The sequence below is a fragment of the Procambarus clarkii genome, chromosome 67 (assembly GCF_040958095.1).
Source record: "Procambarus clarkii isolate CNS0578487 chromosome 67, FALCON_Pclarkii_2.0, whole genome shotgun sequence".
NCBI classification, from domain to species: Eukaryota; Metazoa; Arthropoda; class Malacostraca; order Decapoda; family Cambaridae; genus Procambarus; species Procambarus clarkii.
In genome coordinates, this window is record NC_091216.1 from 3,505,527 (window position 1) to 3,520,013 (window position 14,487).

At 42.9% G+C, this 14,487-nt stretch overlaps 2 protein-coding genes across 2 annotated transcripts in view; one reads left to right on the forward strand and one right to left on the reverse strand.

The window, feature by feature from the left end:
• The first annotated feature begins 277 nt into the window (after window positions 1-277).
• On the forward strand, window positions 278-1,396 carry LOC138355507 (uncharacterized). The gene has a single exon (XM_069310704.1). The coding sequence runs from the start codon at window positions 278-280 to the stop codon at window positions 1,394-1,396; it is 1,119 nt and encodes a 372-aa protein (XP_069166805.1).
• Window positions 1,397-9,254: 7,858 nt separating this feature from the next.
• LOC138355508 (uncharacterized) overlaps window positions 9,255-14,487 on the reverse strand; it is a 59,550-nt gene continuing 54,317 nt past the window's right edge. Inside the window, exons 4-5 of the mRNA XM_069310705.1 lie at window positions 11,441-11,623; window positions 9,255-9,394 (exon numbers count right to left, since the gene is read on the reverse strand). Of these exons, the coding sequence (XP_069166806.1) occupies window positions 9,255-9,394; window positions 11,441-11,623 (323 nt within the window). The remainder of the gene's footprint in view (window positions 9,395-11,440; window positions 11,624-14,487) is intronic.

The following is a 14,487-nucleotide window of genomic DNA, read 5'->3' on the forward strand; positions in this document are numbered from 1 at the left end:
CAGCCTAATTCCTGAAAGAAAAGGAATCCATTTGGCTGATAAAATCACATCAGACAACCTTTCCAATAGTGGAATCCTTATGGGATCAGATGTCTACCATACGTTTATCAAAGGAAAGGAAGAAAAACAAGGAATGAACTTGTTACCATCTGCAGGTGGCTATTTGCTAACAGGCCCAGTTTTACGACTGAAGCAACCTGCACCTGTAGACCACCAACATGCCAACCCAGTAATTGTTGCATGAATAGGAGAACAGTCTCCACTGCAATTCCGAGACATGTCAGAGGATGAGCTTGATCCCCCTGTACATAAGCAATGGGACCTGGCAACTCTCGGCATTGTCCCTGAACAACCTAGCCCAGATGACGACTGGACTTACAAACAATACCTGGACTCGGTTATCTGTAGAGATAATCAATACTGGGTTAGGTTACCATGGAAGCTGAATCACCCTCAGCTACCCGTCAACCATTTTATTGCACAAAACCAATTAAGATCACAGGTGTTGTGCTTACAAAGACAGCCTGAGAACTTGAAGTTGTATCATGAAATAATACAGAAGCAACTCGATGACAAATTTATCGAAGTTGTCACTAATGATAACCTAAAGGAAGGGCACTACCTGCCACACCATCCTGTACTGAAAAATTCTGCTACTACCCTATTACGGATAGTATTTAATTGCAGCACTAAGACAAGGCAGAGTAGTGTTTCGTTAAATGACTGCTTTCAAACTGGCCCTAGCCTGACACAAAGTCTATACGATGTGCTGTTAAAGTTCCATATTGGGACTTACGCATATACGGCCGACATCAACAAGGCTTTCCTTAGGGTAGGTCTCCAAGAAGAAGATAGGAACTACAAAAAGTTCCTATGGATCAAGGATCCTAACGATCCAAACAGTGAATTAATCACTTACAGGTTTGCGTCTGTTTTGTTCAGGGCCACTTCTTCACCGTTTCTGCTTCAAGCTACCTTAAATACGCACTTGAAGAAGTTCAATAGCCCAAACAAAACAGAAATTAGTAATAACTTGTATGTGGATAATTTTCAAGGAACAACCAGCAGTGAGAGTAAACTGTTGAACATATACCATGAGGCCAATCGAGAATTAATGCGAGCCAATATGCCTCTCCAGTCGTGGGTCTCCAACAATGCCAAATTAAATCAACTGATCGCAACTGAATTTCCTGACTACCAGGTACCCGAGAGGACAGAAGTAGTAGGCGTTGAATGGAATACGACAACGGATCAGTCGACAATCAAGTCGGTGGAGCCAGATACCACTAACTTAACAATAAGAAAATTACTCTCACAAGTCAGCAAACCCTTCGACCCATTAGGACTATTAAGTCCAATCATAATTAATGGAAAGTTGATAATGCATGAATGTTGACAACAAAAGATAGGCTGGGATGATCTTCTAACACCTACCTCACAAGAAAAATGGCAAGGACTAGTGAAAGATTTAAGTATCCTCGAGTCTGTCAAGTTCCCTCAGAACACAGTAGTAAATGAAAAAGAACCAATTAAGCTACATGTATTTTGTGATGCCTCAGAAAAGGCTTATGGCACAGTAACTTACCTGATCTCAAATGGGCAAGCCAATTGGCTCACATGAAAGGCCAGAGTGGCATCTTTAAAGAAAAGATCATTGCCACAACTGGAATTAACAGCCTTACTGCTAGGTGTAAGATTGGCTCATTATCTGATCAAGGCCTTAAGCAACATCCTCTTTGAAGAAACAGTGGTATGGTCAGATAATGAGGCAGTTCTACAGTGGGTTAAAAACAATAACAGTAAGAATCCTCACGTGAGTAACTGCGTTAAGGAAATACGAGAGTTGTCAGCAGGGTATAAACTAAGATATGTACCCACCAAAGAGAATCCAGCTGACTATCTCTCCCGAGGCCTGACTTTACGGCAATTAACAAAGGCAGAGATGTGGTTCAATGGACCTCAGTAGCTAATCAGCAATCAGTGACCTAAACAAAAGCCACAAGTCATTGTGACCAATGTCACTGTTCCCACTGAGAACCCAGAACTACCTTGGACTTTGGTAATTGATCCTACTAGGTACTCTGAACTGAACAAACTAATAGGTGTCACCCAAGTAGTGTTTGATTTTCTAAAGAAAATAGGAATCAAGCATAAATTCCCTAGTGCCCTAAGGTACTGGGTCAAAAGAGCTCAGAAAGGCAGGTTTGGGACATAATTTGACAATGTTCCTAAGAAGCTACAAAATGATCTGGGTCTCTGGTTAGACACCGACAATTATAACATAATCAGATGCGGAGGACGCTTACAGCATGCTGACATAGATCTGGAAGCAAAAAATCCAATATTGCTTCCTCGTCACAACATAGTAAGCAAACTAATTGTGTTACACATACACAAATATAGCACTCTGCATGGTGGGGTATTAGATACTCTCACAGACTTAAGACAACAGTACTGGCTACCCCAAGGTAGGCAGACAGTAAAATCAATAATTAAATCCTGTGATATTTGGCAGAGATACGATGCCAGAGTGTGTCCATATCCTGGCCCTCCTCCACTTCTGAAGGAACGAGTTGTACATATTCGTCCCTTTGAGACTGCAGGAGTAGATTTCACAGGAGCACTGACACTAACAGGCACCAAGGACAAAACCCCAGTAAAAGCCTATATCTGTCTTTTTACTTGTGCCACAACAAGGGCAGCCCATCTAAAAGTGATTCCCGATATGAGTGCCGAAGCATTTCTACAGGCTTTCCGCAGGTTTGCTTCACGTAGATCCTGTCCTAAGTTAATGATCTCAGACAATGGGTCCTACTTAGTGGCACGAGAAACATGTCTGAGGAAAATCTGGACACAAACGAAGGTACGCACGGCCCTAAATCAGGCAGTGCCAATGGAAATTCATACCTCCCAGAGCACCATGGCACGGAGGCTTCTATGAACGCATGATTGGTATGGTGAAACGTTCTCTATGGAAAACCCTACACTGCCAGAAGATTGACCTACAGGAGCTCCAAACCGTAGTCATAGAGATAGAAGCACGAGTTAATAACCAATCGCTTACCTACCTCTCTGATGATGTTTTGCAACGTGAACCATTAAGTCCAGCTCATTTGATGTATGGGAGACCTCTCAGCCCCCTTGTGTCCCTTACGGATGAGGAACCAAAGGATCCTTCATATGTCCGAAAGAGTGATTTAGTTCAACGTTTCAAACAACTATCAGGGGTGATAAGTCGGTGGAATGACGTATGGACTCGAGAATACCTTACTGCTCTGAGGGAGTATCATTACGGGGCAAACAACCACTACAACAGAATTAACTTGAACCCTGGTGACATAGTTCGGGTGGACAGCGATGGGCCACGCTCAGAGTGGCCTATGGGCCTAATAGTCTCTGTTCATCCAGACAGCCAGGGCATCTTGAGAATAGTGAAAGTAAAATGCTGAGGCAACACTTCTCTCAAAACATTAAAGAAATTAGTTCCTTTAGAACTGGCAGGAAAAGAAGACATTCAACGACTTCCAGCACCCGATATGCCATATGGGGCATACGTCCCCTAAGGACTGCAGCAGAACAATGTAAACTCAAATTAAAGCAGCACTACAGTTCTGAAGGAGAAGAATAAAGTGATCGCAGTCCTTACCGGGACTTCGACCCGTGTTCTTTCCCCCTGGAATTATGTCGGAAATCCGACACACACGTAATAACATGAGTATCCCCTTAAAGAAAAGAGCATGGGTGATTCCGTGACGTCATCGACGTCACGTATTTACATTACCCCTAAATCCTTCATACTACAGTCTAGTGTTTAAATTTAATAAAAAAGTGTTCACTACACCTGAATATAAATTTCAACACTAGAAATATAGCTTAATACTCTATTCCTTAAACATAAATAGAACCATCAAACATTTATGTTCGTCTCCCTTTGGGAGCATCGTCACGTACACACTGGAACAATAACATCAGGACATGCTGTAGAGAGTCTTTCCATATAAGCTGATTTAATATGTTAGACACCCAGCGAGTCAAGCGAGCAACCAGCAACACAGCCTCTCAACAACCACAGCAACAACAGTATCCGTCTTACCAAGTATTTACGCTTAATTGTGCACAGTTTATTCATAAATTGGTAGGCGGTTATGATGCATGGAGACCCCCCATAACAAGTACGTTTACACAGTTTAACACCCTCATATTCCATGTCTTACCTGTACTTATATGTTTAGAGAAACATTATTAATTATTTAAACTCGGAAGGTAATTGTGATTTGGAGTAACAAGAAGCTGACCAGACAGTTGGGCCTTACATACAAATTATTACCTAGCTGTTCACCAAGCTTTGTAGCCTCCAGACAGCCACCATTACGCGGCACTCAGAGGCAAAGGGCCACACCCATCTTTGATGCTACAATTACACAGCCTGAGCAGGCCCCTTCAACAGGAACAGCTGAGCCCTCCTTTTTGTACAATACTGTAGCCATAGTATAAGAATTAACTCATTATTTCTAAAATAATAGTAGATTAGACTACCATATGTGGTATGATTTATAAATTGTATTTGGAATATAAGGTAAACAATTTGTGGTTTAAGAAAAAGCCATCTCAAAGTGGTTTAAGCTACAAATTAAGTGCGCGGTGAGACCCAAATGTGTATACTCGTTCCAGCTTTCTCACCTTAATTCTCGTGCTACGTCGCTCGTTTTGGTATCATTGTGTTCGCAATTAAATTCCTTACAGGTGTGTATAAATATAACGTCCAAAAGCCTGGCGTGACTCCCAACAGCAAAGCCTAAAGTCGGCAAAATATACCCGTGAGCGCACAAAATCAGTAACATGTGCATACCCGTTCCATTTTTCTCACCTTATTTCTCGTGCTACGTCGCTCGTTTTGGTATCATTGTGTTCGCAATTAAATTCCCTACAGATGTGTATGAATATAATGTACAAAAGCCTGGAGTGCCTCCCCACAGAAAAGCCTAAAGTTACCCGTGAACGAGCATCAATTTGTACACTGCAACCTAATGTATATACTCGTTCAATTTGATAACATCAAATTTCGTGTTACGTCCTTCATTTTGGTATCAAATTGTTCGCAATAAAAAGGCGCGTATTTTAAAACTAGTCCCAGAATAATAGAGCAATAATTGGAATTTTGACAAATATTTTAATTCTGGACGCTCATCATCACAAAATTATTTATATCTTTCCAGTGTTCTGATAAATTTTTGTGTTACATCTTTCATTTTGGTATCAAATTGTTTGCGACCTAAAGGCGCGCATTTTAAAACTAGTCCCAAGATAATAGGACAATAAATAGAATTTTAACAAATATATTAATATTTTGACCAAAAGCCTATTTATAATCTTTCAAGTGTTCGGACATCAAGTTTCATGTTATATCTTTCATTTTGGTATCAAATTGTGTGCAATTTAAAGGCGCTTATTTTAAAACCATTACCAGATTGATCTGATAAAATTTAAATTTTTAACAAATATTTTAATGAGTGACTCAGCGCCGCGTCGTCGGTGAGGAATCGGGAGAAAAATGAGTGACAAGAGGTTCAGTCGTTGGAACGCGAAAGTGTATATTAACCGCTGTGTTGTTGTTGTCATACTCTTGACTTGGTCTTCTGTCATTTGGCGAGAGGGTTGTATATCACTGCTACTACTATTTTTGGTCCTCCCATTGTCATGATGCCTGATATGTAGTCTCTGAATCTATTTCAGCCCGGGATGACCATCTCCTTGAAACTCCATTCCTTTCTTATTAGTAGGGCCACTCCACCTCCTCCATTTCCCTCCCTATCTTTCCTTATTACAGTGTAGTCCTGCGGAAACACCGCATTCATTATGATTCCTAGGAGTTTTGTTTCTGTGAGTTCGATTACATCTGGGTTCACTTCTTGTGCTCTTTCTCTTAGTTAACTTGCCTTGCTTGTGATCCCATCTATGTTCGAGTACATCACCCTGAAACTGACTCTCTTCTGCCCCTTCACAGATCCTATTGCTTCCCCTGAAGCGGGGAAACAGGAAGGAATCGGGATGGGAGGGCCAATGAAGGGGGACCTGGGGGATCTGGGTTGTGTGGGGGCTGGGAGGATCCGGTAAGGGGAGGGAGGTGTAGGGGGGCAGGCTTGAGGGGGGTTGGGGAGAAAAGAGAGGCTTGGGGTGGATGCTTTTGGGGGGTGGTTGAAAGGGATAGGCTTGGTGGAGTGGGTGAGAGGGGGGAGGCTTTGGGGAGTGTGGGAGAAGGATCGGCTTGGGTGGGTGTGGTAGGAGGGATGGGAAGGAATGGGGGGGGGCAAAACAGGGAGATCTTGGGGGGGAGGAGGTTGGGGGAAAGGGAGTGCTGAGTGGGTTGAGGAAGAAGGGAAGGCTTAGGAGAGTCGAGGAGAAGAGGGGCTCAGGCGGGTGGGGGATACTGGAGAGTTTAGGGGGGGGAATGGAGGGCTTGGGGTGGGGGAGAAGGGAGGGCATGGGGGATTAGGGAGGGTTGGGGGGGGGGGAGATGGAAGATCCTGGGGAGTTGGGGATCGGGGGGAGGGCACCCATGGTGGGTCAATTGGGCACCAGTGGTTAGGGCAGGTAGGGCATCTATTGGGTGGAGAATGGAGGAGGTGCTTCTCTCACTATGTCTGTTGAGCTGCTGTTGGAAGGTTCCCTGCTCCCCTCTGGGATTGTAGGGCTCAGGGTTGTGGCTCCCTGATTCCTTTCTCTCTCCCTGTGCTCCCTCCTAGTGGCTGCTGACCTCTTTCTCTCACCCCTAGTCATATCCCTCTGAAGGAATACTTTTTTTGAACTTCTGTACATTTGCTAGTCTGCTCATCCTTGCTAACAAGTCCTCTTTTGTTTTGTGTGTGTACTTACCTAGTTGTGCTTGCGGGGGTTGAGCTCTGGCTCTTTGGTCCCATCTCTCAACTGTCAATCAACTAATGTACAGGTTCCTGAGCCTACTGGGCTCTATCATATCTACACTTGAAGCTGTGTATGGAGTCAGCCTCCACCACATCACTTCCTAATGCATTCCATTTGTCTACTACTCTGACACTGAAAAAAAAATTCTAACGTCTCTATGGCTCGTTTGGACACTCAATTTCCACCTGTGTCCCCTAGTGTGTGTGCCTCTTGTGGTAAATAGCCTGTCTTTATCTACCCTATCAATTCCTCTGAGAATCTTGTATGTGGTGATCATGTCCATTCTAACTCTTCTGTCTCCCAGTGACGTGAGGTTTAATTCCCGTAGTCTCTCCTCGTAGCTCATACCCCTCAGTTTGGGCACTAGTCTGGTGACTAACCTTTGAACTTTTTCCAGTTTAGTCTTATGCTTGACTAGATATGAACTCCATGCTGGAGCCGCATACTCCAGGATTGGTCTGACATATGTGGTATACAAAGTTCTGAAAGATTCCTTACATAGGTTTCTAAAGGCCGTTCTTATGTTAGCCAACCTAGCATATGCCGCTGATGTTATCCTCTTGATATGAGCTTCAGGGGACAGATCTCGCGTGATATCAACCCCCCAGGTCTTTCTCTCTCTCAGACTCTTGAAGGATTTCATCTCCCAAATGATACCTTGTATCTGGTCTCCTGCTCCCTACACCTATCTTAATTACATTGCATTTGCTTGGGTTAAATTCTAACAACCATTTGTTCGACCATTCCTGCAGCTTGTCCAGGTCTTCTTGAAGCCTCTAGCTGTCCTCTTCTGTCTTAATCCTTCTCATAATTTTGGCGTCGTCAGCAAACATTGAGAGGAATGAGTCTATGCCGTCTGGGAGATCATTTACGTATATCAGAAACAGGATAGGTCCAAGTACAGAGCCCTGTGGGACTCCACTGATGACTTCACACCAATCTGAGGCCTCACCTCTCACGGTAACTCTCTGCTTCCTATCGCTTAGGTACTCCCTTATCTACTGGAGCGCCCTACCAGTTACTCCTGCCTTTTTCTCCAGTTTATGCATCAGCTATTTATGGGGAACTGTGTCAAAGGCTTTCCGACAATTCAAAAAAAAAATACAGTCCGCCCATCCTTCTCTTTCTTGCGTAATCTTTGTCACCTGATCGTAAAATTCTATTAAACCTGTAAGGCAAGATTTACCCTCCCTGAACCCATGTTGATGGGTTGTCACGAAGTCCCTTTTCTCCAGATGTGTTATTAGGTGTCTTCTCACGATCTTCTCCATCACTTTGCATGGTATACAAGTTAAGGACACTGTCCTGTAGTTTAGTGCCTCGTGTCTGTCACTCTTTTTGTTTATTAGGACTGAATTAGCAGTCTTACATATTTCTGGTAGGTATCCCGTTTCCAGTGACCTACTGTACACTATGGAGAGTGGCAAGCAGAGTGCTCCTGCACACTATTTCAATACCCCATGGTAAAATTCCATCCGGGCCAACAGCCTTTCTGATGTCACAGGTGCCTCTTAACCTCATCTCTAGTAATTTCGAACTCTTCCAAGGTCGCCTGGTTTACTGCCACCTCTCCTAGCGCAGTGACCTCTCCTCATTCAATTGTGAAGACCTCCTGGAACGTCTTGTTGAGTTCCTCACACACCTCTTTGTCATTCTCTGTGTACCTGTCCTCACCCATCCTAAGTTTCATCACCTGTTCCTTCACTGTTGTTTTCCTCCTGATGTGACTATGTAGTAGCTTTGGCTCGGTCTTAGCTTTATTAGCTATATCATTTTCATACTTTTTCTCAGCTTCTCTCCTCACACTAACATACTCGTTCCTGGTTCTCTGGTATCTCTCTCTCTACTGTCTGGTGTTCAGATATTTCGGAAGTTCCTCCACGTCCTTTTGTTCAGTTCCTTTGCTTTCATACATGCCCTATTAAACCATGGATTCTTCTTTTGCATCTCGTTTTTTTCCTGTTGGGCCGGGATAAACCTGTTTACTGCCTCTTGACACTTTTGTGTGACATAGTCCATCATGTCTTGTACTGACCTAGTTGTGAGTTCTGTGTCCCATGGGATATCCCCTAGGAATTTTCTCATCTCCTCATAATTTCCCTTTCGGTATGCCAGCCATTTGTTTCCCAGTACTTTTTGGGGGAGATAATTCCTAGCTCTACCAGGTACTCAAAGATCTATACACTGATCACTCATTTCCAAGGGGGCTTCCAACTTAACTTCCCTTATATCCGACTCATTTAGGGTAAATATCAGATCAAACATAGCTGGTTCATCCTCTCCTCTCATTCTTATCGGTCCCTTGATGTGCTGGCTTAGAAAGTTTCTTGTTGCTACGTCCAGCAACTTAGCTCTTCATGTGTGTCTGGTCCTCCATGTGGGTCTCTGTTCTGCCAATCTATCTTCCCATGGTTGAAGTCTTCCATGATTAGTAGTCTGGATCCGTTCCTGCTAGCTACAGAAGCTGCTCTCTCTGTAACAAGAGAGCAGTACATAGTAGTACAACAGAAACATCATAGCAGGATGAACAAGCCACATGGAGCATGAACAACCCACAGGCACGGCGCCAGGCAGGCGGCGCCAGACAATGGAAAAGTTACACCTCTGTACAAGTTAACCATGGGGACAGGTCAACGGTCACCGAGTCACGAGGAGGTCAGAATTGATGCCGTCATGATAATCTACAGGGATTAACTCCTCCTTATCAAATGCAAACCCTCATGTTCAGCTGGAGAGCAGGAGATCATAGAAGAAAACAGTAGAGTGGGTGAAGCCCAGTAGGACGGTGTGAGTGGACTCAGGGAGGGAACATCATCTCCAGGAGAACTGTGGAACACCCTACGATTAAGTACGGCTCCATTGAACTAAAGTTCCTCATTCAGTACGCTTTGCCTCTGGTAGGGAATATAGTTAGGGAGTATCTATTTAATTATTTCAAATAAAGTCATATATTGTCAAGAGTTATTAAATGTATATTATTGGTTCCTTGTCGTAGTGATATTGGGCCTACTTTGCCCTAGTGACCTAGTGTCCTTAATTATCCAGTACTCCTCCCCCCCACCCCCATCCGTCCCTTGTTGAGTTGTTAGTATTGGGTGTGTCCCGCCTCATTCTTGTGTACTCTATAGTTCCCAAGTGGTCAGGATTATTCGAGTGACAGGCCAGGATCCTTGTACCATTCAATTGTCCCCTACACCTATACTGGTAGGTTTATACCATCTGCAATGCCTACGAATCTAACTCCGGTCCCCTGTCCAGTAACTCAGGGTGGTGGCAGCGTCACTCGGTAACTCATACGAAGGCTGTGACTGAATTTTTCTATCTTTTTATCTCACTCTCCCTCACTAGTTTCTCCCTCTCCCTCACTAGGTTCTCACTCTTCCTTGCCCTCACTCGCTCTCGTTCTCCCTCCCTTGCTCTCGTTCTCGCTCTGCCTCATTCTTCCTCAATCTCTCTCTCTTTGCCTCATATTCTCATTCTCTCTCTCTCTCTCTCTCTCTCTTTGCCTCATATTCTCATTCTCTCTCTCTCTCTCTCTCTCTCTCTCTCTCTCTCTCTCTCTCTCTCTCTCTCTCTCTCTCTCTCTCTCTCTCTCTCCTTCCTTTGTTTCTGGTTTACGTCCTCGTATGACGGCCCGAGAATTAACATCTTACATGATCGGTAGAGCATCCGTTATTACCATAGAAGGAGCGGAGATTGCACGGTTATTTCAGTGGTAGTAGCGGGCTGAAAATGTTCTTTCTAACGTCCCTTCTTTCTAACGTGTGCGCGTGTGCGCGCATGTGGGTGCATGTTTGCGTGAGCGTGTGTGTGTGTGTGCGCGTGTGTGAGCGTGTGCCTCTAACTAGCTGGCAAACTAGTTTGCTTGCAGAGTTAATAGTTTCGGTTTGTTTATTTTCTTGCAAGAGAGTTTCTTTGCTCTTTCGGTGTGAAGGTTGCGTGTTACCAGCTAGTTGCTTCTTTTGGTTCGCTTATACTTCTGGGCTACTGCCCCCGTCGATTGCGGAATAAGATAATACTTTAAATGAAAAGTGCTCATACGCCATCGCTCCCTGCGCTTCTCTGAGGGGACCAGGGTCTAGATTCACGAAGCAGTTACGCAAACAATTACGAACCTGTACATCTTTTCTCAATCTTTGGCGGCTTTGTTTACAATTATTAAACAGTTAATGATCTCCGAAGCACCAGGAGGCTGTTTATAACAATAACAACAGTTGAATGGGAAGTTTTCATGCTTGTAAACTGTTTAATAAATGTAACCAAAGCCGTCAAAGATTGAGGAAAGATGTACACGTTCCTAAGTGCTTGCGTAAGTGCTTTCGTGAATCTGGCCGCAGGTTCTTGCTCGTGGTCCTCGGAAGGCTCAGAACTCCAAGTAACTGTTGACTCCAAACTAATAAAGCACATATCAGTTCGGGTAGCTTCAGGGAGCTGACGGGGTTCTCCCCAGAAAATGCAATTCATTATTTAACACACAATTAGAGAATGTGGTCGAAGTATTTTTACGATGAAAATTTACCTTGCATGCATATTGGGGTGTTGTCCCAGCCGTTCCATGTACAATTGACTGAACGTGTCTGAGACTTGAGTTTAGGGAAGTAGAGATTTCCAAGGCAGTTTGCTGTGACATTTTTGTTAACTGTCCACATGTTGTCCACCCAATTGGTTGTTGCATTAGTCACATTTGGCGCCTCCAGACACACTGCAGGAAGAAATAAATTAATGCTAAAGCCACACATTTAAGACATGAAAACCCGCCACATTTTGGCCCAGCAAGGACACAAACTTTACACAAAATTGAGATTTGGTAATTTGTTCCAGACATACTACTGTAACTTATTTATTTAAGTATGGGTAACTAAACATTTGCAGGATGAAGGGCATTAAAAAATCAATCAGAAAAAGTAAGAAAAATATTTCTCCGAATGGTACAATGCTTGAAGAGGGAATAGGAGTAAAATAGTTAGTGAGAGAAAAGATTTTAGTGCGAGGAAAAGTGCTAGGACTTAGCCCAGCAAGCTGAGAATGTTGTCAATAGAGGTGTTGGAAAGTTAAGCACTCTCATGACATTGGAATCATGGATGCCCTGCTCAAGGTATTGGTAGTCGGCACACATTGAAGTACCTCACAAAAAAACAAAATGTCTTATTAGGGGTAATTATATTAGAAGCATAATGTATAAATTGACATGAATTGAGGTTACTGGTTGGTACTGTACTGTTTAATTTCGATGAGGTTGTGATTTTTTGGGTTCTTCAGAGTGTGAGTGTGTCGAGGAATACTGTGGTGTTCATGATATATTGTTAGTCTGTAGGAACAAATCCACAACGGCCGTGATAAGGGTCCGTGAGGATCCCAGACGCTCCAGGAGCGCCTGAGATCCTCTCGGACGTAGGTACGAACCCTCATCACGGCCTTTGTGGATTTGTTTATTTGATGCATCACGCTATTGTGATTTATGCGTGTAGTATTGATCTGTATACTTGCTTGTCTGTCATGTGCTTCCAGCATATGTTAATGGGCTGCATGTTTCCTCTGATTCAGAGACTTTCATTGGGGAAATTATTGCCAGTGAGAGTTTAATATCCACTTCAGAGCTCTGTTTTCTATGTATTGTAGTTATGTATTGTTTATATTAACTGGTAGTGAGTTGGTATACTCACTGTCGGGCGACAAGGAGCCGGTATAATAATTTTATTAATTAAATTATTTTATAATTCACTGTGTCGGGGGACAGGAAGCCAGAGTGTATTCATACACAATAGGCTTTATATCGAGGTTCCCCTCCCCCCAACCCCGGGTCGAATTACTGACCCCGCCCAGGATGCCACCCCACAACAACCTGATTAACTAAGAAGCACCTACTTGCTCCTAGGTGAACAGGCCCATTAGGTGAAAAGAACTGTGCCCATCCATTTATATCCCGCCTGGAATTCGAACCCGGAATTCTTGATTGTGCGTCGAGAATGGTCCCAGTAGTACAGTCGGGTTCAACATACAACCGGGTATGTAATAAGTGGCCAAATTAGGGTTTATACAGGTTTATCTTTTGTGTATTTGGCCGTTTCGACGTTTGTACCGTTATCTGAGTGAGTTAAGTGCTGAGATTCGTTTGGGTGACGTGAGTATTTATTCTAAGGCTGTTATCAAGTTTTAAATTAAACATTGTGGTAGTTTTGGGAAGATGAGTATGTAGGCACAAGAGGTCGCAAGTATAATTTAATTGGAAATGTGTTTTTGCATTTGTTATACAAAAGGTATGTTGTGTTAAAGGAAAGATTAGTTAAGAAAACACACAACTGGAACTGAGGAGTAAAATGTTACTTGTTATTCTTCCTGTTCAAAAGTAATACCATCTGCAGATGAGGAGTCACAATAACGTGGCTAAAAAATGTTGACCAAACCAAACACTAGAAAGTGAAGAGACGACGACGTTTCGGTCCGTCCTGGACCATTATCAACTCGATTGTGATGAGAGGAAGATTGATAAAGATTAAGCCACCCAAGAGGTGGCACGGGCATGAATAGCCCGTGAGATGAGAGGAAGGAGGCAATGGCAATAAACAGGCAAGAGAGAGGTGAGGAGAAGGAAATCTTAGAGGAAGAGAAAACAAAACAACAGGAACGGAAGGTAAGGTGTAATAAATTTTGTAATAAGAATAAGAAAGGGATTGTAAGAGAAAACAAGGGAAAGAAAAAATAGAGAGATAAAAGGAAGAGGATAGGCTTATGTTAGGTCATGTTTGTTAGAAACGTGACCTAACATAAGTTTGGTAGAAGCAATACCATCTGTTTGTTACTGTATCATTTCTCTCAAGGTATTTTACTCATTTGGTTTTAACGTGTGTGTAATTACCTAAGTGTAGTTACAGGATAAGAGCTACACTCGTGGTGTTCCGTCTTCCCATAACGTTTGAAACTATGGACGGTTTTGGCCTCCACCACTTTCTCAGTTAACTTGCAACCGTCTACCACTCTGTTTGCAAAAGAAAACTTTCTAATATTTTGTTGGCACTTTTGTTTCCTTAGCTTGAATCTGTGTCCTCTTGTTATTGAAGTTGCTGGTTTCAGGAATTCCTCTTTCTCAATTTGGTAGATTTCTGTTACTATTTTGTAAATAATGATCATATCACCTATTTTCCTTCTATCATCTAACTTTGGAGTATTTAAGGTTTTTAGCCTCCCGTCGTAAATCTTGGTTTTCAGTTCCGGAAACTATTTTGTAGCATGCATTTGTACCTTTTTCAGTTTACTGACGTGCTTATTAAGATATGGGCACCATACAACTGCTCCATATTCCAATTATGGTCTCACAAAAGTCATGAACAGTTTCCTTAGTATTTCACCATTCATATAATTAAAAGCGAATCTAAAGTTGGAAAGTGACATATGCTCCTTGCACAATGTTCTTCATGTGTTCCTCTGATGACAGTCTACTATCCAAAATCACCTCCTAGATCGCGTTTTTTTGTTAGAGTTCTTTAATTACTTTCCACATAATTTGTAATTTGTGCATAGTCTATTCTCTCCAATTCCACATTCCGTAAGTGAATTCCAATTGCTAAA